This window comes from Anabrus simplex, chromosome 1, assembly GCF_040414725.1.
Source record: "Anabrus simplex isolate iqAnaSimp1 chromosome 1, ASM4041472v1, whole genome shotgun sequence".
NCBI lineage: Eukaryota > Metazoa > Arthropoda > Insecta > Orthoptera > Tettigoniidae > Anabrus > Anabrus simplex.
Window position 1 is genome coordinate 128901012 of NC_090265.1, and position 26877 is coordinate 128927888.

A 26877-nucleotide genomic window follows, 5' to 3' on the forward strand; every position below is an offset into this window, starting at 1 on the left:
GGGGCAAGTTCTAATTCCTGGATATCTACTGTTTCTCGAGGGGGCCTTTTTACTCCGACAAAGGATTGGGTGAACACAGTCAAACAATTCGAAATTATATTTGCTGGTTTTCATGGACATGACAGTTCGAAGTGTGACAAAGTGATTAAAACTTTGTCTTCAGTTATTAAATCGAAGTTTCCTCAGGTGCATGAAAATATAATTCATTTATATACAAGGACGAGGACATTTATTCGTATCAGGCATTTGAATAAGGAAAGGCAGTTGCAAGCAGCAAAGAAATATGCCACAAAGAAGAATCTGATGTGGACTGCATCTCAGCCAGTAAAATAATGAGGATACCCTTCACTCTCCTGCATACAGGTATGTTCGGTTTACTACAAATTAAATTAAATTAATGCATCGTGGCCGTGGAACTTGTTCAATTGTATATAGTACCGTATTACCGTATTAATTTTGTATGCTATGTATTTGTGTTTATTTTACACATTTTTAAAACTTGTAAATTACGAAAGTAGTACGTTCTCGCAACCTACACAGCATGCGCTGTCTCAAGGCTATCCGCCAGTTGACGTCACGCGCGAGCGACCAATGGCAGCTTCCATTGTCGGAATGGCCCCCCCCCCTGACGATGTCCAACAACTAACCAAGAAGGAGAAGAAGAAGAAGAATAACTCTCAGACCTCTCCGCTGTCTCTTCTCCTCTTAGAAGTAACAGGATTTCGGAAGCGATGTAATTTGCGATGTTCGTCATGCAGGTCGTTGGTCGGGGGGGGAGAGATTCTTCGGCCCCGATCCCTCCCAAAAAAATAAAATAAATAAATACAGATATCTGGCAGATCCATCGCACTACGCCAATCAGACGGCGGTTCTCCCTTTCAGTCTGAGAGTTTTAAATGAAACACTCCATTCGGATGTTTGAAGCAATAGCGAATGGTGACCTTTAATTTCCGCGCGCCGTGTTTTCATTAGGCTTATTTTAGGTGATTTTGGGTGATTGCGAAATTCTGCAATTCTTACCATTTTCTTTGGTCTCTTGCTTGTTCACCGCGAATGGTTTCGTTACAATTGTCAGGGGAAGGTCCGAAAGCTTCCCTTGTAAGTATTTCACTATAATTGAGGAAGATCCGTATGTAACTCTGTATGTGGGTTCAGCCAATGTTAGTACTATAATACAGTAGTTGGCACAAGCTCTTTGCTACCAGGGACAGTCCATACTGACACTTTTGTATGAAAAGGTTGGCAGTTTCATGTTATGAAGAGTTGAAAAACCTTTTGTTTACATATGAACTTTGGCCCCGTACTATCATTTTACGTCACGTGCTGATGACATAAGAAATTTCGTTGTCACCCAGCGAGCTAAATTTTGATGTATGCAGAGACGTATTAATCAAGTTGCGCAAAATGACTATTAGCGATGAATCTACTTTCCTGGGAATAGATTTGAGCACGCAGCAGGTACACGAATAACTAATTCAAAATTTGGGTGGTGGTTTAATGTACACACTGTACGTCCTTTCACTAGGTATAACTCTTCCCGGTTTATTCCTTGTAATGAATTCGTACAATAACTACTATTTTGAATTGTAGCCGACTTAGTTGCTTTACAGTTTACTCATCTTTATGTAGGAAAGAGTTGCCCTTTTGATACATCATCCAACATTTCAAGCTTCTAGATAATTATTGTTTTCGGTTTTTAACATCCTGGTATTAACAAATATCATTTCATCATCAGTAGGTAGGCCTACGTGTTGTAAAAATAAATAACTCTTTCCGCTGTTGCTTTTACTTATTTTTGAGACGCACACCAGTGCATGTACAACCGTACAGAGTTTATGTATTTTCATTAATTGTGTAAAATATGAATGAAGAATTTCATCAGAAATAAGAGAATTCTGCTGGTGGGACCTAGTGTTTACAGTGCACTGTGTCTTCTAGTATAGGCTAGAGCAAGTTTGTTATACTTTCATAGACCTGTCTCAGTCTTATCCTTGGCTTTGACAGTATGAAAGTGACTGAGGTATGAGCAGTGCTAGTAATGCCATTCCTTATACAGCCAGTCCCCGCTATGAATGGTGTGAAAATGTTGCTCATAGGGTCAGTTGATGCATGTATTTCAGTGGGGTTGGCAGACTGATATGTAATAGTAACTTATGGCTCGGCGAGGAAAGCAACGGGAAACTACCTCACTCCTCATTTTCCTAGTACGCCTCTACAGTGATGCGTAGGATATAGGACAGCTGATGGTGGAGCTGTTGAGGATCCAACCAGCCTTAGGGCTGAGGACTGAACATACATACAGAATAATTACATTCTTTGCTGTAAGGAAAGGATGATGAAATTTAAAACAATTATAAGCATTGATTTATTAGTTCATTATGCCTGTAAATAATTTACACTGAAATATTTGTCACTTTTTATATTTAAGGATTTTCTGTTATCAGTAGCACAAATTGGATTGTCCTAATTGTTAGCTGTAATTCATGGGACCTTTGAAATAAAAATAAATAAATAGGTAATAATCAAAATACTCATTCCTCTTTGCCTAAACATAGGATGACTTTAGGAAGTTCTGGTAGTTATATGGCTGGTAACCTGGATGTTAGGCCTCCAACAAATTTCATTAGGCCTATGTATTGTAATATAGACTAATTCACATTTATGAATTATGCATTTTAGACAATGCTATAAAACTTTCCCATGTGTGATTCACTCTTGAGTACTGTAAGCATGTTCTATTCTGCATATTTCAAGTACTCAATTTTCTATTAGTTCAGCAAGTCTTAAACGAGTCATCATGGGGCTTTTGTCAATCAATCAATCAATACTGATCTGCATTTAGGGCAGTCGCCCAGGTGGCAGATTTCCTATATGTTGTTTTCCCAGCCTTTTCGTAAGTGATTTAAAAGAAATTGGAAATTTATTGAACATCTCCCTTGGTAAGTTCTTCCAATACCTAACTCCCCTTCCTATAAATGAATATTTGCCCCAATTCGTCCTCTTGAATTCCTACTTTATCTTCATATTGTGATCTTTCCTTTGTTTTTTTGTTGTTTGTTATGGCTCAGACTATCAACTTTACTCACACATGTATCTATTATTATAGACTAAGGAAATTATTTCAACCAAAATGTAAAGTGCACTTAATTATTAATTTATAGAAGAAATGATCACAATATGCTTAAAATCAATTCAGGACAGACTGTTTCATTCACTACAAAGTTCTCTTTTGCATAGAAGCACGTATTATTAGTCACAATTGTCGTTCACACAATTTGCAGATGCAACCAGGACATGGTAGATGGTAACCTTTCATCAAGCAAACCGTGTGGTAATAATAATGGCATGTAGCCTCCAGAGAGGCCTGGGCAGGTCTTTTGATTTGTCGCCCATAATAATATGTTAACTCGTGTCCTCATCCCGTAGGTGGTGCAGCTCTTTCGAGGCACACCCCCAATAGAGGTGAGCTGCGTGTACCATTCGAACCACATGCCAGGCCTCCTGCCATTCTTAAATTTCTGGCAGTACCGGGAATTGAACGTGGGCCCCCGAGGACGGCAGCTAATAACACTAATCATTACGCTACGGAGGTGGACAATCTTGTGGTGAAAACTGCAAAGCGTGCGACAGGGTGAAGAAGCTGGACCTTTCCATTCTATGGATGTCACTGCTGCACTGTAGCAGGAGTCCTTAAGAATTTTTTTTTTTCATTTGTTGAAGTTCTTGAAGTAGTTGGGAGTACTGTTCAATAGATGGCAGTTGTAACGCTGTTCTCAGGCCTTGTATGAAGAAAGCTTCACCTACTAGCTTGTAAGTGATCTGTGATTGATTATATTTCAATAGACATAACACTTTCCTTAGGTAGATAGCATTCACTTTCTTTAGATCCCATAGGTTATTCTCGTACAGAGTTTATCTCAGATGAGGTCGAGGCCATATGATTCGATTGGGGTGATGTTCACTTTGAATAGGCCTAGTCTCATAGCTGACTCTACTGACATATCACGTAGATGGTTAATTTCTTGCACGGCCCTGATGGTGCTGATTACCTTGTCTTTGATGTGGTGAGTGAATGTTGTTCTTTGTGTCTGCAGTGTTACAGATATTTCTAGACATTTGAAATGGCTTTTGTTGCGTAGTGGCTTGTCATTCATCATCCTTGAATGTTTTCCTACTTCTAAAGTTCATCACTTCAGTTTTTGTGGGATTTATTTGAAGACTATTTCTATTGGACCGTTCACTTAGTAGATTTATGCTATGTTGTAGTTCTCTGGAGATGGAGGCCATGGGTATGTCATTTTCATAAATTAGCAATTTCATTTTTCCTGATGCTATTGCTTGGGTGATGACTGCTGTTGCTATGTTGAAAAGTATGGGGCTTAAAGGGTTACTCTGTAAGACTGGTTACATTGTTATCTATTTCCATCTGGTTGTTGCTGAGTATTTCTTTGACCAGTTTTATGATGCAGTGATCATTGGCGATTATTGATATTAATTTTTCTATCACCATCTTCCTATTTGGTCGAAATCTTTTGTGTAGTCAATGAAGACTACATATAGTTTTCTTTTAGGTACTTGTATGGTGTCCTGTATGATGTCTTGCAGGTGGTGTATTGCCTGTAGAGTTGAACTCTAGTTCCGGAATCAGAATTGGTTGTCTGGAATACACCTGTCGGTTATTTTATGAGTCTCTCAAGTCAGTATTTTGGTGAGGATCTTGAAAAGTGTATTCCTCTCTGTATGAGTTAGGGCCAGTAGGATCACCTATTCCTTTATGAGCATTTTGATGTCGATTTTCTCCTTGTATAATAATTTTTAAAATTTTTTTTTTTTGCTAGTTGCTTTACGTCGCACCGACACAGATAGGTCTTATGGTGACGATGGGAGAGGGAAGGGCTAGGAGTGGGAAGGAAGCGGCCATGGCCTTAATTAAGGTACAGCCCCAGCATTTGCCTGGTGTGAAAATGGGAAACCACGGAAAACCATTTTCAGGGCTGCCGACAGTGGGGTTCAAACCTACTATCTCCCGAATACTGGATACTGGCTGCACTTAAGCGACTACAGCTATCGAGCTCGGTTGTATAATAATGATAATAACACTAACCGTTACAGTACGGAGGTCGACAACCTTGTGGTGAAAACCATGTACTGCAAAGCGTGCTACGGGGTGAAGAAGCTGGACCTTTCCATTCTGTGGATGTCACTGCTGCAGTGTAGCAGGAGTCTTTAATAATTTTTTAATATTAATTTGTTGAAGTTCTCGAAGTAGTTGGGAGTACTGTTCCGTAGATTTCCAATTTTCTGCCTTTAATTAATTAATTCATTCATTCATTCATTAGGGTTGTCCATTCTTCAATGAATGTGGGAGCTGTTGGTTGTAAATGTTCATTAAATATTGAGCCTCGTCCAGATACTTTCTTGTCTTTACTGTTGCTTATTGCTACTAAGACTTCTTCTGTGGTTGTGGGTTCCTGTAGGAAGGACGTGTATGGGTCTGGTACCTTTTTCTTGCAGTACAAGACTGTTTACACAGGGATGTCCGTGGGGAACCTTGGCTGTCGAGGGCTTACCACTTTAAAATGAGCCTTTTCTGTCTCGTGTATTAATTCTTCCTCTTTAATTTTTTGGAATTTCTCCTTTGTCTTTTTAACTGCAATTTTGTATTCCCTTCTTTTTCCTGTATAGGCTCTTAATGTCTCTTCTGTTGATATCTTTACAGCATGGCCTTGTTGAACCATGGTTTTCGTCTTTTAGGTTTCGTCTTTGTTGGCTGAATGGCATTATCAGGTTTTCTAGTTTTTACCAGTGGCAGGTTCACATTGCTGGCTTTTATGTCTTCCCTTATTCGTAAGTTATTGAAGTTTCCGATTTTGGTGGGATCTAATTTCTTGAACGACAGTGCTCTCTATGAGTAGTGTTCTTTTTATGAGTAAGTGCTTCTTGTTGGTATGTGGATTCGGGGAATACCACCTCCACCAGGGTCAACTGCCATGGAGTACAATGTGTTGATGACGAAGGTGATCATCGGCTAGCTCAGATGAGGTTATAGACGGGCCTAGAGCGCAGCAGTTCACTAGCAAATTCAATGCTGGAGCAGCTGCGCCATGCAGAACCATCTTGCAAAAAGATACAAGTGTCACCATCCCACAGAGGTACCTTTGCTCATCGCATGTCAGAAGGCACAACGGAACAAGAGGGCCTGTCCTTACTAAATAGGAAGGAAGAAGTGACATACATATTTTAAAACAGCACTAGCGCAATAGACCTATTTCTCATCTGTGAACGTGCAGCTGCATGAAACAGCAAGTTCTGAACAGCATTACCATTACGTCATTTAGAGATGTTGGGTGTTATATCGCATTGCCTATACACTGACTTAGCAAATGTCATGGGATAGTCACCTAATAGCGTGTGAGACCTCCTCTGGCCTTGCGAACTGCAGTGAGACGCCATGGAAGTGAGTCGACAAGTACCTGGTAATCCTCTGGATGCAGTTGATACCAAATTGTGTGCAGAGCGGCCGCCAATGCTGGTCTGTTTGTGGGTGCAGGATCAATGTCACGGAGCCTGCGTTCCAGGACATCCCAGATATCCTCGATAGGGTTCAGATCGGGGCTCCTGGATGGCCATGGCAGTCGTTGGACCTCCGCTGCATGTTCCTGTAATCATTCCCGGGCGACGTGGGAGCGATGTGGCGGCGTATTATTGTCTTGAAACACCGCAGAACCGTCTGGGTGGAGATGGTCTCCAAGCAGCTCAACATACCGCGTACCATTCAAAGTCTCTTCCGGAACAACCAGGAAAATGCACCCCAGACCATAACAGAGACACCAGCGCCCTGGACCACGCCTTCGAGGCAGGCGGGATCCATCGCTTCATGTGGTTTGCGCCATACACAGTGCCTCCTATCGGCAGGGTGCAGTTGAAATCTTGATTCGTCCGACCATATCACGTTACGCCATTGTTCCAGTGTCCATCCCTGGTGACTGGCAACAAATGCGTGTCGTTGTGCCCGATGACGTTGGGTTAACAGTGGCACCCGTGTGCGGCGCTGGCTCCCATACCCCATAGAACGCATGTTCCCATGGATTGTCCACTGGGAGACGTGTCCAGCACGGCCTGTGTTGAATTGAGCCGTGATTTGTTGCATGGTTGCCCGTCTGTCACTGCTGACAATCCGTCTCAGATGTCACCAGTCACGGTCATCAAGGGTGGTGACACCCGCATTGAACCATTCACAATACACCCTGGACACGGTTGATCGTGTAAAGCCGAATTCCTGCACCACTTCCGAAATCGCACTTCCCATCCGTCGGACACCAACCACCATACACTGTTCAAACGGAGTCAGCTCACGACGACGTTCCATGTTTCATTTTACAAAAGAAAATATTTATAAAATCCTCCTATCAATACAAGTCAAGTCATCTGTTAGATGAAGCAAAGTCTATACATGTTTCAGCCTAATCTCAAGGCCATCTTCAGTAGTAAAACACACCGAGCTCGATAGCTGCAGTCGCTTAAGTGTGGCCAGTATCCAGTATTCGGGAGATAGTAGGTTCGAACCCCACTGTCGGCAGCCCTGAAAATGGTTTTTTCGTGGTTTCCCATTTTCACACCAGGCAAATGCTGGGGCTGTACCTTAATTAAGGCCACGGCCGCTTCCCTCCCACTCCTAGCCCTTTCCTGTCCCATCGTCGCCGTAAGACCTATCTGTGTCGGTGCGACGTAAAACAACTAGCAAAAAAAAAAAAAAAAAAAAAAACAGTGATTACATAATATACAAACAAATTAAAAATCGTAATGATGTAAAGTGACAGTGATCATGATTAGTGAGTTAAAAACACATTGAGGTACAAAGTCCTCTCGTCTAATAGATCTGGCTTAGTTGTCAATGTGACTTGAGACCAACAAGGTCATCTCCATTCGAGACGACAACTTTTATTTACAAATGTTATACACGTTTTATTCGTAGTATTGATGGTCTCACTACACTCCTCAGCATAGTGTTTTCATTTTAACAGTCAGCAAGATCTATTAGATGAGAGGACTTTGTACCTGAATGTGTTTTTAACTCACTAATCATGATCACTGTCACTTTACATCATTACGATTTTTAATTTGTTTGTATATTATGTAATCACTGTTTTACTACTGAAGATGGCCTTGAGATTAGGCTGAAACATGTATAGTCTTTGCTTCATCTAACAGATGACTTGAATTGTATTGATAGGAGGATTTTATAAATATTTTCTTTTGTAAAGTGATAACCGTCAATATGGAATGAGATTCATAACTTGCAATGTTCCATGTTTAACCTGTCACATGCACAGCCACTGCTCACAAGGTCTCCTATACAACTGCCGCTGGCACAGGGGGCGTGTGGTGCGCAGACAACACACCTGCGCATCAGTGCTCCGCTATCCTACGACATTTGCTCAGTCAGTGTATATAATAATGCTCTAAAACGGATTTATTAGGAAATTCATATTCAGAAACATGGTTTTTAGGAAAACAATTTTAGGAAAAGTGTTCAGGATATTTGTATTCAGAAGTCTGTTTTTTAAAGGAAAAAAGCACATTACGGAAACAATTTTAGGAAAAATGTTTTTGAAATTGTTTGAATATATAGTTGTTGAGGAAAATGAACATTATGAAACTTTTTAGGAAATTTTTCTGAGCATCATCCCACCCCACACTCTGTCTTTCCCTTTTTAACACTGTTAGGAACACCTTATAATCTCATAACTTACTAATTATCTTATCCAGACATCATTAACTCCCAAGCTGACTCAGCCAGTTCTACTTTCTTCTTAGGGGCCGATGACTTAGATGTTAGGCCCCTTTAAACAACAAGCATCATCATCATCATCATTACTTCTTATGCCCCATTAATATTGATAGAACCCCACTAAATTCCTTTCATTCACCAAGTTGTTCCAAGGAATATCTGTCCTGTTAAGTCTAAGTGGGACTCCATCACTCCTAAAAGGTCCAAGGCTTGTTTATAACATTCTGAGCATACTTGGTAAATTTCTGTGAAGTAGGATGGTACCACACTTACACATAGTCTCAGTGAGAATTTCTCCTCTAACAATTTCGGAACCCTTGTGGATTGTATAATTCCAGCCTGCTGAGCACAAGGAGATTCCTGACTCAGAATATGTCGGAGTTACCCACTCTCTTTCCATAGCAACCGGTATACTGATGGTTCATGAACTAGGGTGACTAAAATAACTGACTCTATGAACCAAAGAATAATTTATAGGAATATACAAATTCTTCAGGCATGATCTGCTGGCCAAACTGTATAATACTGACATTAGGATCAAAATTGTGTGGCTTTCAAGTCTTGTGAGATGTCTGAATATAATGAAATAAGAATCAGTCAAGATTACAGTGAAAACATATATGTTCATTTTTCAGATCAGTTTTTAATTTTGTCATCCATAGTTCTAAGTATGCTTATATTTGACAATTTGTTTCATATGTAATATTTCGTTTCTTCCTCAGTTAAAAGCTGTTGTCATCAACAATGAACTACAAACTCTTCATGAAGCACAAGTTCAATTTGACTGTGACCTTCCAGAATTTAGGTAAGTTCTGTTTGTTTGATACGTTTTTCAAGGTTTGAAGTACGTAGAGACAATGAATGGTGTAATTTCAGAACCCATGGTGGCGTGGTCATTCATCCCCAGGACAGTCGAGTAGTGACAGCTCCTCCATTAATGTGGGTGAAAGCCCTAGACATGCTGCTGGACCGCTTACGAGTGGCAGGTGTTGATTTTAGCCAGATCGCTTCTTTGTCAGGTGCAGCACAGGTACAGTATCCACCAAGTGCAACTTTCTTCAGTCAATTTCTTTTGAGAGTAGTAACCTGTACACTAAGTGAGTCTACTGAATTGCTATCTTTGCTGCAAAGAATTAACTTGGTACTTATTTACATTGTAAACTGTGCGAACACTAGGTTTATGATCCATTTTATAAGAGTGTGTGTTCTAATGCCCAGGCACTTGGATACGAGTCCATTGTCTGTGATGATGGACGATTTGCAATCTTTGTTTGGTCAAGTAGTTAGTTATACCTTGCATCAGAGGTGAAGATCATTACGTAAGTGTATGTGTTCTTTGTCCATTGTGATGACTGCATGTAATCTGTGTGTGTGTGTGTGTGTGTGTGTGTGTGTGTGTGTGTGTGTGTGTGTGTGTGTGTGTGTGTGTGTGATCATGAGGTAGGGAGAGGGTGAAACCCGATGTTGGCGCATACCCTACTCCTGTCATAACACCAAGGGGTCTGCTCAAGGCTTAACATCTTCACCTGACCGATGAATCACCATCAACAGTGTCATATGTTCTCACTCCATACGAACACTGCCAAAAAGTTTGGAATTGAATTTGGGCTTTTGGCAAGCAATGTAGCGGTTATAAATTGTATAAAGTTGAGGCAAGCAATGTTTACCCACCGGCACTCTAACACTTGTACTCTCGGCCCCTCGCTTGTCCAGCAGTGGGTGATTTGTGACGGTAGTGGGCTTTAAAATGCAAGTTCTTGTTCCCCAGCAAAAATCCTCACAGCTCCGTTGCCAATGCACTTCTTATTATAATCATATCTTTTATCAGCTCAGATAATTCACATGTGCTTTGTTCTCTGTTTAAAATTCTTGTAATATTTGCTTCATTAATTAATATATGTAAGGTGTCTTGCTTTTCACTTAGCTTCATGCAATAATGTGGAGGCTACGGGAATCAAACTGGAAATTAATGCACCAGAAGATCCTGAATTAAATCTACCAGTGCATGCAAAAGATTCTCAACCAAGCAAGGTAGCTGTGAACTATGTAGTACTGGTTCCATACCCACGAGTGACACTCAGTGTAGTAGTAGTAGTAGTAGTAGTAGTAGTAGGAGAAGTAGTAGTTCTGAAAAAAAAAAAAAGAAAAAAAAAAAAAAAAAGGTGACTTAAAACTTTAAGCAAGCAAAGTCAACAGCTGGTATGTAATACATATGAGTACATTATGAAGAAGAACCAATGAAGGCAAGGGTTATATTTTGGAGACAGCTAAAATTTTGAAACTTGACAGAAAACTATTAGGAAAATAGTTCACAGGGACCTACAACTCCAAAAAAGTGTGGTAATAATAGGGTTATTTTTAATAAAATTGATTATTATTATTATTATTATTTCCAGCTTCATGGCTAAATGGTTAGCATGCTGGCCTTTGGTCCAAGCTGCATTAGCTAAAAGGGACGTAAAACCCGTATACTTATCATCATCATCATCATCATCATCATCATCATCATCATCCCAGTCCCAAGTTCATGTTTTTACTTTTACTTTCTTTACTGAAAGCAAGACACTGATATTAGCAGCATAAAAGTAATATTTTATAGGTCTACTCTGATATGAATTTAAGTTTAGTATTTTGGGAGACCTAGTACTTGTATGTGGGGCCGGCCCCGTGCTGTAGGCGTAGCATGCCTGCCTCTTACCCGGAGGCCCCGAGTTCGATTCCCGGCCAGGTCAGGGTTTTTTACCTGGACCTGAGGGCTGGTTCGAGGTCCACTAAGCCTACGTGATTAGAATTGAGGAGCTATCTGATGGTGAGATAGCAGCCCCGGTCTAGAAAGCCAAGAATAACGGCAGAGGACTCGTGCTGACCACACGACACTTTGTAATCTGCAGGCCTTCGGGCTGAGCAGCGGTCACTTGGCAGGCCAAGGCCCTTCAAGGGCTGTAGTGCCATGGGGTTTGGTTTGTTTTAGTTTCTTAGTACTTGTATGTATAAATAGCTCATGGCGATCATTTATGGCTATTTGAAAGTTCTTTGTCGAGTTAATTTGCCATTTTCTTCTTTCTTTTTTCTTTCTCTCTTTCTTTCTTTCTTTCTTTCTTTCTTCCTTCTAACATCTGCAACTACTGCATGGGACATGCATGAAACAAAATATTCTGTGATATGGATTTGTGCTGTGGTTCATGATCAGTTTTTAATATTTATATTTTGTCTTAAGAATTAATTAAATGATAACATGTTTCAATAATCGACGCCAAATTTGACAACAATGCTCATGACAGCGCTCACTTGCCTTTTAAACACCCCTTGTGTCCAGAAGAAAGAAACCCTCATTATCATTAGGGTGGACCACGTTTTGAGATCAGAAGCTGCTGCCTGGCGATACATTCACCATCCCAACTATACCACTACCTCTTCCGCCCTGTTAGCCAACATTCTGATGGTAAAAATGTTTTCCACCAATGGGACTCGAACTGGCTAACCATGGTATCATACTATAGAGACAGTCATGGTCACCAGATAATAATAATAATAATAATAATAATAATAATAATAATAATAATAATAATAATAATAATAATAACCTCCCCTGTGAACCATGTGATCTTACCATGGTGGGGAGGCTTGCGCGTCCCAATGAAGCAGATGGCTGAACCGCAGGTGCAACCATATCGAATGGGTATCTGTTGAGAGACCAGACTAACGAATGGTTCATCAATAGGTGGGTAGCACCCTTTCGGAAGTTGCAAGGGCGGCAGTCTAAATGATTGACTACCTATGGGACTTCCCTATGGGAAACAACATCTATATCAGGCGCGCGAAGCCATAGCTTGTGGCCCGCAAGAGGATTTTAAGGAATGTGAAGAAAATTTACAAAAAGTATTTCATAGCTCATTCAAAAATGTTTTAATTTTTATACCTCTTACAGACCCAAGACAGAACTAATTCATTCTTTAATATTATTTCCTCTTTTATGTATTCACTTCATCTGAAGATATTATTTCTAATTTCAAAAAATTTAAAATCCAATGATCTATATCATCTGCTGGCCAGGCAGGCATCAATTTTTGGTAATGAGACCAAGTCTCTCATAGTGCATTGGCACTGCCGGTGGCTCCAAATAGCCTACGCAGTGGCCTCCACGGTATGCACTAGCCATGTGTCTTGGTGGGTGTGCTATTTACCAACTGATGAGCCTGACTTAGCACAGTGGGGGGAAACGCTGACAACCAGGAATGAGTTAGCTGGAAAATTTATGATGTCCAATAACGGACCACTTCTTGTCTTCATGGTAGTGGTGTTAAATATCAGCACTGCTGTTTTACATTTAATAGCTCTTAAGGATTAAAATCCCCTGTTATATTTACAGCAACATCACAAAATCCATTTTGGGACAAATTTCTGGCAGTCTGATGTCTCTTAACACCTTCAACAGTTAGAGGTATTTTACGCACACAGCATAGTATCAATTGGGTTGACTTTTGAAATTACCTGATTTGATTACTAGTTACAGACCCTGATAGGGACATCTCTCCATGACCATACGGTGCTGGATTGCCAGACCTGGTGTGATCAAGTTATTCAACACATGAGATGCCACCGTGCCCTCTCATGATTTTCAGGATCTAATGTTGTTTAGTCTTGTCAGCCTAGTTGGTAATGTGTCTGGTGGAGTATAGAGTTGAAAAAAATCTGAGTATACCACTGTATATAGGGCTGGTTACTAAGTATAGTTCTGAGAATGAATCACTGACAACCAAAATTCACTGCATAATAGTGTCCTAAGACATGAATGGTTCCACAGACCTTAACTAACACTATCAATATGTTTTTTGTAGACCATGAATTTTTAAAAATCTTTTAAAATTCTCTTTTTCTGTACATGTGATATTAAAGAAGAAAAATATTTACCTCCTGTTATTCAACTGCTATTATACCTGCAACTTTTTGTGCATTATATTAGTTTCATTCTGGTTTTAGCAACATGGCTCAGTTTACTGGTCCAAGGGAGCTCTTTCCAAACTTGAAAGTCTCAACCCTGATCGTTTTCTGCACGAGCAGCTTGCTACTTGTTTTTCTGTGACTCAGTCTCCAGTGTGGATGGACTCGAGCACCACTGAACAGTGTCGTCGTTTGGAGGATGCTGTTGGTGGACCCTTGGTAAGTTGACTGTGATCTTGTTGTTGTTCTTACCCAGAAATATTCTGTTATAGTATTACTCTTTGGAATATACTTCATTTGCTGTCAGTTGGCATAGGAGTACAGTGTTACCCCTCTTTTACACTTTTCAAGGGACCCAAGGAATACCGGTGTAAACAGGGGAAAAGTGTAAATCGTAAAAATACTCTAGGATAGGATGGAAATGTTACACAAATGCATATTATTAATTTATAGAGTATTTTAATCTTAATCCTATCACAGTACTTGCCTCAAATAAAGGCCCAGTGTAAGTTAACTGTTGTCACTTCACTGCATTTGTATTTCTGTTCATCCACCGACCACGAAAAGGGTACCATCAGGTAATATTGTATAACACAGTGTATTACTGTATTTTAATCTGGTTATCTTTATTAGAATGGCTAGAGAATTATCTAACACATAATAAATTTTCTTTCTCTGTTAATAATACAGTATATAAAAAATAAATTTGTTGGGTAGGCAACTCGCTCATCAGAATTGTCATGTAGTTTGCATAGCTTCCCCTGATATTTATAATCGGCTGGTTTCGCCCATATGTTATCGTAAAGTGTGTGTTGTCTGGTTTAGTCACCATGCCGTGGTTACTCGAAGCATTATAGGTTAGTTGCGGTACCATTGTACTTCGATTTTTTTTCTTGTCTCGAACATATTCATGTGTCTTGGTAGGTGTGCTAGTTACCAACTGATGTGCCCAAATTGGCACACTGGGGCGAAACGCTGACATCGAAGAATGAATTAGATGGAAAGTTTATAATTTCCAATATCAGACCAATTATATTAGAATTATGGGTTTATATCAGGCAAACAAGATGGTTACAGAAGCCATTGAAACTCTCCAGAATGCTCCAATTCTGGACAGGTTGGGGCCAGTGACATGGTGCATTATCTTGCAGGAATATCTCATCGTTGTAGTGGTACATGAAGTCTATCAAGGGATGCAAGTGGTCACCAAGCAGTTCACTGTAATAGTTACTGGTCAATGACCAATTCAGGAGGAGCAGCGGATCCGGCCCATGGCACGTGAACACTCTCACACCATTATGGAGTTAACACTAACCTGTATGTTGCCTTGTTGACAACTGGGGCCTGTCCCATATCTGTACTCTCCATCTGCTCGAAACAACTGGAACAGTGATTCATCGGACCAAGCTACATGTCACCAGTCCTCCAAGCTCCGCTTAGTATTGTCACGCACCCGAGTAAGACGCTGTGCCCGGTGTCGTAGTGTTAACAAGGGTACCCTGGTAGATCTTATGCTCCCATATCCCTCTGACGTTAAAGAACGGTGCACTAATGTGCTGAATATGCATCTGGTACCTCCTGGATTGAATGTGAATGTGATTTGAGCCAGTGTGGCTTGTCTCTTACCATGGACAATTCTAGCCAGATGCTACTAATTGCAATCATTCAGCATCTGTGTTTGGCCACTGCACTGTTCACTTAAATTCTGTCATCCCATGACGTTTGGCATGTCAGTGTGTGATTCAGGGTGTCTCAAAATAATGTACTAACATTTAGAAGGACTGTAACGTCATTATTTATGGACATAGAGACAAGTTTGAGGGCTTGAATTACAGAAGAAACATGTGATTACAGAATCATGTTCACAAATTTTTCAAATTGATGACTGTTATTGTCTGGACAACGCTGATAACACGAACCAGTGGATTCGCAAACGTCACGAAACAGTACATTTGAAATTTCGCGATATTGTCTTTCAATTTCCAATTTCAGTGCATCAATTATTTTTGGTTTTGTGCGATAAACCCTGTCCTTGAGGTATCCCCATAAAAAGAAGTCCATTGGTGTGAGGTCTGGGAAACGCGCAGGGTATTCAATGCTACCCCTTTTTCCAATCCGTGTGTTTGGATAAGCTGCATTGAGGTGAGCTCTTACAACACGATGGTAGTGGGGAGGTGCTTCATCTTGCTGAAAGGAAATCTCGTCATCACCAGACATCTTGTCAGTGTGTGGACCGACGGACTCCTGCAGCAGTGTTAGGTAACTGTCACCAATTACAGTTCCTTTGAAAAAAAAAAAAAAAAAATGCTGATATCTCACACCACACTGTTACCCCTGGTAAGTTTACATGGTGTTCAACTGTAACATGGGGATTTACAGGACCGCAGTAAGTACAATTGTGGCGATTAATTGAGCCATTTAATTTAAAGGTGGCCTCATCTCTCCAGACAGTTTTGTGTAGAAATCCTGCATCTTATGCACATTTTGCTAAGTATCATTCACAGAATTGAACTGTCCAATCCGGATTGTCTTCATTGAGAACATGGATTCGTGTTGGAACGTAACATTTCCAGCGCAGACGCTTCACAATGCGATGGATGCTATCTTTTGAGAGGTGTGTCTCCAGAGCCGTTTTTTGTCATAGAGATTTCTGTGGGGATCGAAGTAGGGTTTCCTGCACCTGCTCTTCGTTTCGAGGGCTGATGGATGCCCGTGGTCATCCAGAACGTTTCTTGTTGACATTGTGAACGGTTCCATCTGCTTCAAATTTATCTCTGAAGCAATCAATTGTCTGGTGCGTTGGTGGCAGTTTATCAAACTCCCTTCTGAACCATCTTTGCACTTCCGTGGCGTTTTTGGTTTTCCAATAACATTTAAGGACAAACTTTCTCTCTTCAAAGCTAATTCGATCTCCTGCTATGCTGTTACATTAGTTACACCTGAAAACAAAAACGAAACAAACGTCACTAAGACTTTGTGATCATTCGGAATGTTAGTACATTATTTTGAGATATTCTGTATTATACTGAATGAAAGAAAATAAAAATGAATGAAATGTGGTTTTTAGGCTTTGGCAGAATTGACAGGCTCACGGGCTTATGAGCGCTTCACTGGTCCACAGATTGCCAAGCTGTTTGACACTCGACCATCAACATATCACAGCACTGAGGTATAAATCTTTGACATTTTATATAATTATGATAGTAGGTATACCTGGCTTATTTTAATTCAGAAATTTGTCCATAGAGAATATCACTGGTGAGCAGCTGTGTTGCCTCCCTCTTCTTAGGCAAGTATGCTGCTCTTGATTATTCAGATGCCTCGGGTATGAATCTGCTCAACATCCACACTAAGGAGTGGTCTCAGGAGTGCCTTAAGGTAATCATTCGTATGTATATAGAAGTCTGTATGATCTTCAGTGTATCACCACTATTTAATTGATGAAACTTTCTTCAGATCTAGTTCTGTACTATGTTTTTAAAAGTTCAGGTCTCTTTAAAAGTATGTTTATGACTGTACACCTTTAGGTACATTGTGTTTTATTTTGTCATTCAAGTATAATTACTTTGCCCAGTATAGACCATGAAGAAACTACTTGATAAAAGAGGTTGAGAGGCAGTCACAATAAAACTAATGGCAGTGAGAATTGCTGCATAGACTTTGATACCCATTATTGTTCCAAGGTAATTATTATTAGACAATCAGTTGGTCTGTATGAGTTCCCTGATTCTTATCATTCTTCTAGGTATTTTTAAGTTACATTTTACTAAGTTGATACTGGAAAGTATGGCTTCCTTCTTAACATATTTTATGTTTGATTAAACACTCACTGTCATGTTTACCATGGAGATGATCACAGCTATTGTCTGTGGTTTCCCTTGTTCGACTTATAATGTCCAATAACGGACCATTTATATTGGTGAAGGACAGTCTTTAGCTCTGATTAGGAGTATAGAATACTGTGCAGTGTGGTCAGGACTGTATTGAAGAGACAGATTGGTCCATCACTACAAGGCTAACAGAACGTGTAAGACATGCACAGACACTTCATGCTGTTTGAATTGTTCCGGTCGCAGTATGTTGTGGGTGTTCAGGCAAGCATTGAGGCAATTGAGAAGGAGTCCCTCGAATATTTTAGATATGTGAGATAATAGGGTTATAGGTCTGCAATTTTGAGGGAACAATCTGTTCTTTCCCTGTTTTGAAATGACGACAACATGGCCTGTCTTCCAAACTTTAGGGAAGTGTCCCTTTTTAAAAGAAGAGAAAAAAGTAGTAGCCAAAAATAAAACTGTTCTGTGAGGCAGTGATTTAATTTCTTTAGTTGTAACCCTATCGTCTCCAGGAGACTTCTTCTCATTTAATCCCTCGATAACCCAGCGGACCTCTGCAGGTGTGACGTCAGATATGTCTATTAAATCTAAAGCCTACCCGGCGTTCTCAGGTTTATTATTAAATACTGTACTTCACAACCTTTTTAATTTTAAGACTTCAGTGTAACTTTTATTTCATGTCTGATTGTGAGATTGCAAAAGAATATTATACTTCCAAAATGAGTTTACAAAACAATAAAGCATTAGCTATAGTAGAGTTGAAACGTCAGGGAATATGTATACTTACATGGCAGAGCCCTCTTCAGTAATCCTACATACTCCCACCTTCGAGTCGTGACTAATTTCCAACGACTCAAACTAAAACAATAAATCAGAATAAAACACATGAGTAAAATTAAACAAAATGAAAGTCACTGAAAGTCAATCACAATCATGTCGAAATCTGGCAGGTAGTTGCACTTTACGTCCACACCTAGTTCGAACATGTCCAATTTCCCCACTACCTTCCACACTATTTTGGACAGTTGTCCCAACTCCACCACTCTTGCCGACTAAAAGTTCATCTTTTGTAGATGCCTCCTTTGCACGAATTTCCAAAGAATATACCCTCTGGACTGGTCGGAAAAGGATCCCTGTTGCAGTCTTCAGCTTCACCAGACGAATATCTCCATCACGTCCTGGAATAAGCTGTTCCACTACAGCTAAAGGCCAGTCGATTCTTTTGAGGTTGTCTGCTCCAATAAGAACAACTTCTCCTAGAAGCAATTGACTCTTCTTTTGGGCAGTTAATGCTAATTGACCTAAATATTCTCTCCTAAATCGCTGACGAAAGCTATCTCTTATCCTTTGACGATTTGTGTTCCGTCTATTAAGATGATCAGAATCCATGACATCACAGTCAGGCACGCCCATTTCTTTCATATCTAACAAAAACATATTAGGTGAGATAGAGGCTAAATTAGCACCGTCTTCTGATACATAGTTAAATTGAAATAATAAATATGGTAGTCAACCTATTCAATACAAGTAAATAAGAGATGTAGAGATTACATTCTTATTTAATTAAAAATGGAAATGGTACCGGTTTCGTCCCCAGTCTGGGTCATCATCAGCCGATTATAACTCGAAAAACAATGCATAAGTAAGAAAGAAGTTAAAGGTCAAGTCCACACAATATCAGTTGAAGAGGCAATACATATGTGAGCGGTCGAGAGTTCACCACGGCTTCGCAATCACATAAGACTGTTTCCAACTCTTCATAGGATAACGAAGCTTTGCCAAGAGTTTTCCTTAGCAGCTGTTACAGCAGCCTTATTAGGCGTTCCCACCATCCTCCACACCATGCTGCTGTGGGAGGATTGAATCGCCAGTCAATCTGATGAGCATTGCTGTATTTGAAAATCTTGTTCCAGTCCAATTGACTGAAATTATTGTGTGTCACAACAAAATTTCTACCATTATCTGTATATACAATTGAAGGTCTACCTTGGCAAGCTACAAATCTTCTGAAAGTTCGTAGGAATGAATCAACGGAGAGTGACGAGGTCAGCTCAAGGTGGACTGCACGGTACACCGCACAAGTGTATAGACATATCCACACTTTGAGATTATTTCTCAAAAACAATGGACCAGCTAAGTCAATACCAGTAGTCTTGAAAGCAACTGCATCCCGCATTCGTGGCTCAGGTAAAGCAGGTGTACAAACAGAAACACTTCTCGCCTCATGTCTCCGACAGGCAACACAACCAGCTAGAATGGCTCGAATAGTTTTTCTTCCTTTGAGGATCCAAAATGTTTCCTGTAAGTGGCTTAGGAGACCTTTTACTCCTACATGACAAGACTTGATATGTGTCCAGAGCACAATCTTGTCAACCACAGGATGTTTAGAAGGCAGCGCTGCAGGCATACTGAAGTCCTCTAAATCTCTTCTTTTGCCGATCTTCTTTTTAGTCGAATTATACCGTCGACATCCATAAAGGGACACAACGTAGATAATTTATAATCTTTTACCTCCACTGAAAGTCTCTTGTTGCACCCAACGTACAAGGTATTTCTCTGCTACATTGAATTCCTTCAGTTGAAGTTCACTTTATTTCACCACAACTTTCCTTCTACAAGAATTAATGAACCGTAATATCCAAGCAATGACCCTTACAATTTTATCATAATCATTGGAGAAGTTGTAGGGCAGATCAGAATCACCGTCGTGGCATAGAAGTATTGAAGTGATAACCTTCCTTCTCTCCTGTCCTATAATTTCTTCGTCTGGTTCTGGTGCTTCTGAAGGCCATTCTCCAAGTGGCAGCTTCAGCCAGGGTGGGCCCTCTCACCATCTAGACTCAAGCAACTGTACAGCAGAGCATCCACCATTAGGAAGATCAACAGGATTCATATTGCCTGGTATGTGTCTCCAAGCTTCCTTCACCGTCAGACTTCTGATTTCCTGCACCCGGTTCCTCACAAAGACTCCCCAGTGATCTTCTCTCTGTATCCACGTGATGACAGTAGTAGAGTCACTCCAAAAGAAAAATTCTGTGTCTACTTGTTCAAACTCCTTCTTCAAAGATGCAGTTAACTGCGCTCCGATGTTTGCAGCTAATAATTCCAGCCTCGGAATTGTCATTCCTTTGAGTGGTGACACTCTAGATTTTGCTTATATCAGCTGTACATGTACACAGGAATTATATTCTAAACGCAAGAACACTGCTGCGACATATGCAAACTTATTGGTATCACAAAAGGTATGCACCGAACAACTTATCATATCACTCATTCCCATGAGCCAGCGAGGTATCTTCACTTCTTCAAGTAAAGGAAGCTCTTGTAACCATGCCAAGAACGCGTTTTTCACATCATCTGGAACTTCTTCGTCCCATCCCCCTTTCATGGCCCAGCATCGCTGCAACAAAAGCTTTGGACAAAGTGACACAGGACCCGTGAAGCCAATAGGGTCAAATACTGTCTGTGCTATTGACAGTATAGCTCTTCGAGTGATCAACTTTATGTCTACAGATTTGTGGCTACTCACGGCTAGAGTATCAGATCTTCTGTCCCAAATAAGGCCTAGAACAGGAGTAGCAGTCTTATCTTTTAAGTTAAAGTCTGAATACTCCCAACCTCTCAAGTCAAATTTGGCCTTTGCAAATATTCTCGTTGCTTCTTCCTGAAAACAGTGTAGATCATCAGTTGATTGTAAACTGGTTACACAGTTGTCAACGTAAAAACATTTTCTAAGCTTCTTGATGGTAGCTGGAGAGTACCTTCCCTCTTCCATACGTTCAATACGTTTCAAATGAAAATCAATCACAGCACTCAATAAGAACGGGCTGCTTGTCACCCCAAACACAACACGGGTATGACGGAATATTTTCATTTCTCCCTTCATGTCAACCCAAAGAAATCTAAGGAAGTCCCGATCCTCTTCACATAGACTGATTTGCAAGAATGCTTTTCTTATATCTGCTATCACCCCAATTTGGTAGAACCTAAAACGGAGAAGTAATGTAGGTATAATTTCAATTAGATTAATCCCTTTCTCCAAGCATTGATTCAGCGAAGGATAGCCACACTCTCTAGAAGAAGCATCTAAAACATGTCCGACTTTTGTTGTACTGTTTTCCTTAAATACGGGTCGATGTGGCAAATAGTGTCCTTCATTCCACTGGGAGACAGGTACTTCTTCGATGATTCCTTCTTGTACCCAGTTGACATGCCAAGTGAATTTATTATAATCCAAAGATGTATTTAACAATGGGAAAGATGGCTCAGATAACCTAACCCATGTTACGGAGATATCCGTGTAGCAGAAAGAGGTGAAAGTAGGTGTGGGCTTGAATGGGTCTAACTGCGACATCAAAAATTGATTCAACTTTAAAAGGTTATATTTCTTTTCCAAAAACAAACTTAACAATCTTTTTCACTGAGTGAACATAACAACATGACAGGTACTAATAGCAATCTTGAAACAAGACTAGGAAAATCCAAGATTAGTGAATTTTACAGATTCTGGGCTTCAAGCCCCTAGTTTACACAATTTCAAAGTGGTATAATTTAGGCAAGGGCAGAAATCCCCCAATTCAAGAGCACTTTGCTCCAACAAATTTACAGCCTTCCCGAGGCACTCCTCAATATTACAGTGAACTTAGAACAGAGCTTACAGGCTCTTCAACATTCATCCAATTTTAACCGCCTGCTTAAGGCAACATTACAAAACCTTACACTCTCTGGCCTCTCTAGGCCCAATTTACAATTGAATTTACTTTTACAGGGGTATTTATTACCCAAACTACTGGGCCTTCATGGAAAAAGAACAAGTTAGATTACTGGCCCAAACACAAAATGAATGGAGGCGTACACTTGCACTCCTAGATAATAAAGAATAAAATACTAACGGGACTCTTAGCCCAGAGATACAGGGGCTAATCCCAAGCTACTGAGTTGACACAAATAAAAGTTAATTTAATGCATAACGGAAAGGAAGAAAAACAGTTATAAAGTCGTAATCACCTCAAACCAAGTTGAAGGGGAATTCGAGAGGGTAATGCACTCTCTATCCCCGATTTACAGTTTTAAGAACTTATGAAATTTTACATGAAAAGGAAAAAGTTTACATTGAATGGTTACATAGTTAGAAATTCGGACCTTCCCCTCGTGTAAGTCGGCGGACGTGGCTACAGAGAGATAAAACTGATGGCCATTACCTAGGCTGATGAACTGCCTGGCGAAGAATGAGGCGCCTTGCCTCCTGTCTTAACACACACACTTACAAATTCAGTGATCATATGACAAGGTAGCCAGAGCAGCCGCACTTTATATACGAAGGGAAGGTTCGAGAGGATTCTGGACTAATCCGGACACACCCTCTCAATTTTATTGGTTAATTCAAAAGTTACAACCAAACAAGCAAGAAGAAGCCTGTGATAGGCTGAAAATTAAGTACAGAAAATTAGTGATTGGTCACATTCAAAAATTGCAGAATGAGAGGGAAGTGTTGCAAACCTTGAAATATATAAAAAAATAAATGAAAGTTGATTTACTTGAGAAAACCTATAAACACAAAATTTCTTTCCATACAAACTTCTGTTACCTTGCACCAGAGTGCATGACCATAGTTTTTGGTAGTGACATCTGTGGAGAAATTTCCAAACTTCTTGAAGTAAATGAACACAAAGCAAATAAATCCAGTCAGTTTAGGCAACTTCACAATAACACAATTACTTAATACTTCATTAGTGACATCTTCTGATTAAAGTTCCAACTTCATGTAGTAGCAGTTTCAGGTTTGGTTAGATAGATAAGAGTTCTTTAAGGCGCATCTTTTGAACGTGCAGAGTTGAGGTGTACCTCCCGGTACAATTATTATTATTAATTTGGGAGTTATGACGGATCGTATTCCCATCATGTTGCACGGGCGAACAAATGTCATTGTTGCGCCTATCATTACTAGTTGAATTTTTAGTAGCATTTAGAATGTATTTATGGGCATTTCGCATCTTATTTGTAAGTTTTGCATCTTATTTGTAAGATGCTCAATGGCTCAGTCAGTATCATCCTGTCTGTTGATGTCTAAAGGTTTTAATCCTTATTGACATTCCAAGTGAATTTATTATAATCCAAAGATGTATTTAACAATGGAAAAGATGGCTCAGATAACCTAATCCATGTAAGAGTGAATATAATGGGATCATGGTCCAAATTTAGTTCGCTGGGTACAGTAAATTCAATATTGCTGTTATAAAATCAATGACATCAGGGCACGCTCCATTATTGAATAGTTGGATCCTTCTCTACCCTTTGATAGTTGATAGTGATAAATAGTAGGTTCAGTCACAGTGAAAACCCTAACATAATTGTTCTTTCCCTAGGATTTGTCACTCGTGAATTCCAATCTGATTGCTTGGCATTTAAATCACCAGCGATGATAGAGATTTTGGATGGATTGTTTAATAGAATATCTAATTCCGCTGTATGTAGTGGAGCTGTAGGAGGTAAATAGGCCGCGAAAAGACAATAATTGTTGTTATGTGTAACCTCGATACCGAGGGGCTCAATAACACCATGAGGAAGGGGGTCAATAACGTGGTGCTTAAGCTTTGACTTAATCAACACTGCTATGCCCTCGTGCTCACCGTGAAGTCTGTCGTTATGATAGATAGTAAAGTTTTTAATTTTGAAGGGCATGTGTGGTTTTAACCAAGCCTCTCCTAACAGCATGATATCAATATTGTGGTCAGAAATGAAAGCCTCAAGCTCATACTTCTGACCAACAACACTCTGATAGTACCAAGCAAAGATTGTTAAATCCATGTCAGAACAGAATGAATGTTTAATTTAGGGCTCAGAGAAATACTGCATAGCAGCATTTATCAGGACTATAATTTTATCCATTGTAGTCTCATATGATCTTATTTTTGTAGCCGTGTCTTTGATAATACGCAAAAGCCTAGAGAAATTTGCCTGCTTAGGTATATGAAAGGTCAGACACAAGAGGTACTGTTGTCTGTGGGGCAGGGTTCGACCAAATACTTTAATATTACTTTTCTAGACTCACAGAGCGCGCTGTTGCTATGCGGAATATTGAACACTTTTGCGCATCGCCATGTTGTGGGCGCTTCAGCTTTGAATGCATGGTTAGCATGTGGTAAAGTTTACAGTCCCTTGCATGTTTTCGATTTTAATCCTGTCTGTTAGTGGATCTGTTGTAGTATTATATGTGACGGAATGATAATATATTGTCAGATATTTTCAAGGAATGTGGAAAAATATACATTACGGTAGTTAAATTGATTGGCAATATTAAATTGAATTAAGTGAGGTCTTACGTGTGGAATGGAAAGATATTCATGAGGATGAATTTGTGTGCAGTCTTTATTTGTTGAGAACGACTTGACCTTCAGATTGACCACTTCACCGCCATATGAACTCTTTGAGCATTCATTTAATGCTACCTTCAGCCAGCTACAATAACAACCAGCTATTTTTTTCTTAATCTATAAAACATATGACTACAAGATCCAACATCGAGATAATTATCTCTACATCCCACGAACCTGCTACGCTGGCGTAGCAGGGGGAGAGGTGATACTCCCACGTGGCACGTCCCAGGTGGTGGATAGGGGGGTCCTAACCAGCTTGCCGGCGGACTTGAGGGAAATAAAATACCTCTCACGGACCAAACACACACCCCATATGGGTGGGGGAGGCAGACGAAGAATTCACCCACGGTATCCCCTGCCTGTCGTAAGAGGCAACTAAAAGGGGCGACCAAGGGGTGATCCAATTAGTACCATCACACAGGGAACACCATGGGCTGCATTTACTTGCGCGTAGTACCACTATGTTAGGTATTACAAGTTTTCCATTTCATGATCGTGTCGATGAGTATAATCAAGAAGTTAGTATAAATAACCACTTAATCGATACTTTATTATTGCCTCAGGCAAAATTGAATATAAATTAGCTTTGTGATTAGTAGCGACAGTGTGTGAATCAGGATGTGGGTCCTACAGTACCTGTGATTTGTACCCCTATATGAGCGACACCATGGGATTAGCGACACCATGGTTCTGCCTTACCTATGCTCAGTTCCCACTATGTGAGGACTTCTACGGGATAGTACAAGTCCCTGTGGTTGGTCCACTTATGTGAGGAGCGCCATAGGTTTGCGTTGCCTTTATAGGTTTGTGTTGCCTGCAAATAGCACCGCAGTGTGCGAAACACCATAGGTCTGTGTTACATGTGCGCATTACACTACCTGTGAATAGTACCATAATGTGTGGAATACCGTGAGTCTCTGCTACTTTTGATTAGTACCACAACATTACACATAGCATGGTTCTACTTTCCTTGCGATAAATACCATCATCAGAGGCTGATGACCTGGATTTTGGACCCGTTTCGACTATAAGCATAATCGATTCAGCATCGTGCTATAGAAACTGTCCCTTGGTCAGTAATACTATTGTTTTGTGCCAGCTTTTGTGCATGTGAGGCACTGTGGGTCGGATCCACTGATCGTTTTAAATTCATATCCATCCGTCCGTCCATCCATTCTTCGTCCTCATGCTTTGAATTCTGGTCAGTGGAGGATTTTAGACTTTTAAATTGTCATTTCATTTCGTTTCATTTCATACCATTAGGGGCCGATGACCTCGATGTTAGGCCCCTTTAAACAACAAACATCAATCAATCATCAATCTGTCTCCACATCAAGATTTATAAGACCTTTGAATACCCAGTTCATATGTGATATTGAACTTTTGTTCTTGTGAAAAAGTTTATGTTTTCTATGTCTTTTATTTGCTAGTGAACTTTTTACCTTGCACCTTTTGAAAAATTTAAAAGACCTTTGAATACCTACTGCATCTTTCTTATACGATTTTGAACTTTTGTCAGTTGAAAAAAAGTTTGTTTTCTCTGCAGTCTTGTTATTTGCCAGTGAATTTTTACCTTGCACCTTTTGAACGATAGGCTGAAGATGACCCTGACTAGAGGTCGAAACTGGTCCCAATTGTGATTGACTTATAATGTAACCTTGCATTAATAAGTTTTCTTGTATTGAATGGGTGGAACCAAAATATATTTTAATTTTAATTGTAATCTCAGTTCAATTAAGAGATAAGAATTTCATAGTGTTCCGTATTGAAGTGAGTTCACTATTAAATTGAAAGAAGATATATGATGGTTCAAACTTTCAATACTATTAAAATAAGAAATATAAGTTTTACATTCCTACTTAATTATAATTGGTACTGGTTGTGAACAGTATTCTTGGTCATCATCAGCCGATCATAAATAAGTATGAAAGACAAT

At 39.9% G+C, this 26877-nt stretch overlaps 1 protein-coding gene across 2 annotated transcripts in view; it reads left to right on the top strand.

Moving 5' to 3' along the window:
• Window positions 1–1340: 1340 nt before the first annotated feature.
• Window positions 1341–26877, top strand: part of LOC136862836 (xylulose kinase) — a 113954-nt gene continuing 88417 nt past the window's right edge. The window contains exons 1-6 of one of the 2 annotated variants that reach the window (XM_067139107.2): window positions 1341–1458; window positions 9514–9596; window positions 9668–9821; window positions 13772–13951; window positions 16800–16901; window positions 16979–17110. In XM_067139107.2, coding sequence (XP_066995208.2) covers window positions 1405–1458; window positions 9514–9596; window positions 9668–9821; window positions 13772–13951; window positions 16800–16901; window positions 16979–17110 — 705 coding nt within the window. In that variant the 5' untranslated portion in view covers window positions 1341–1404. Of the gene's footprint in view, window positions 1459–1594; window positions 1739–9513; window positions 9597–9667; window positions 9822–13771; window positions 13952–16799; window positions 16902–16978; window positions 17111–26877 lie in introns of those variants that run through there. The other variant, XM_068225732.1, reaches the window with a different exon arrangement.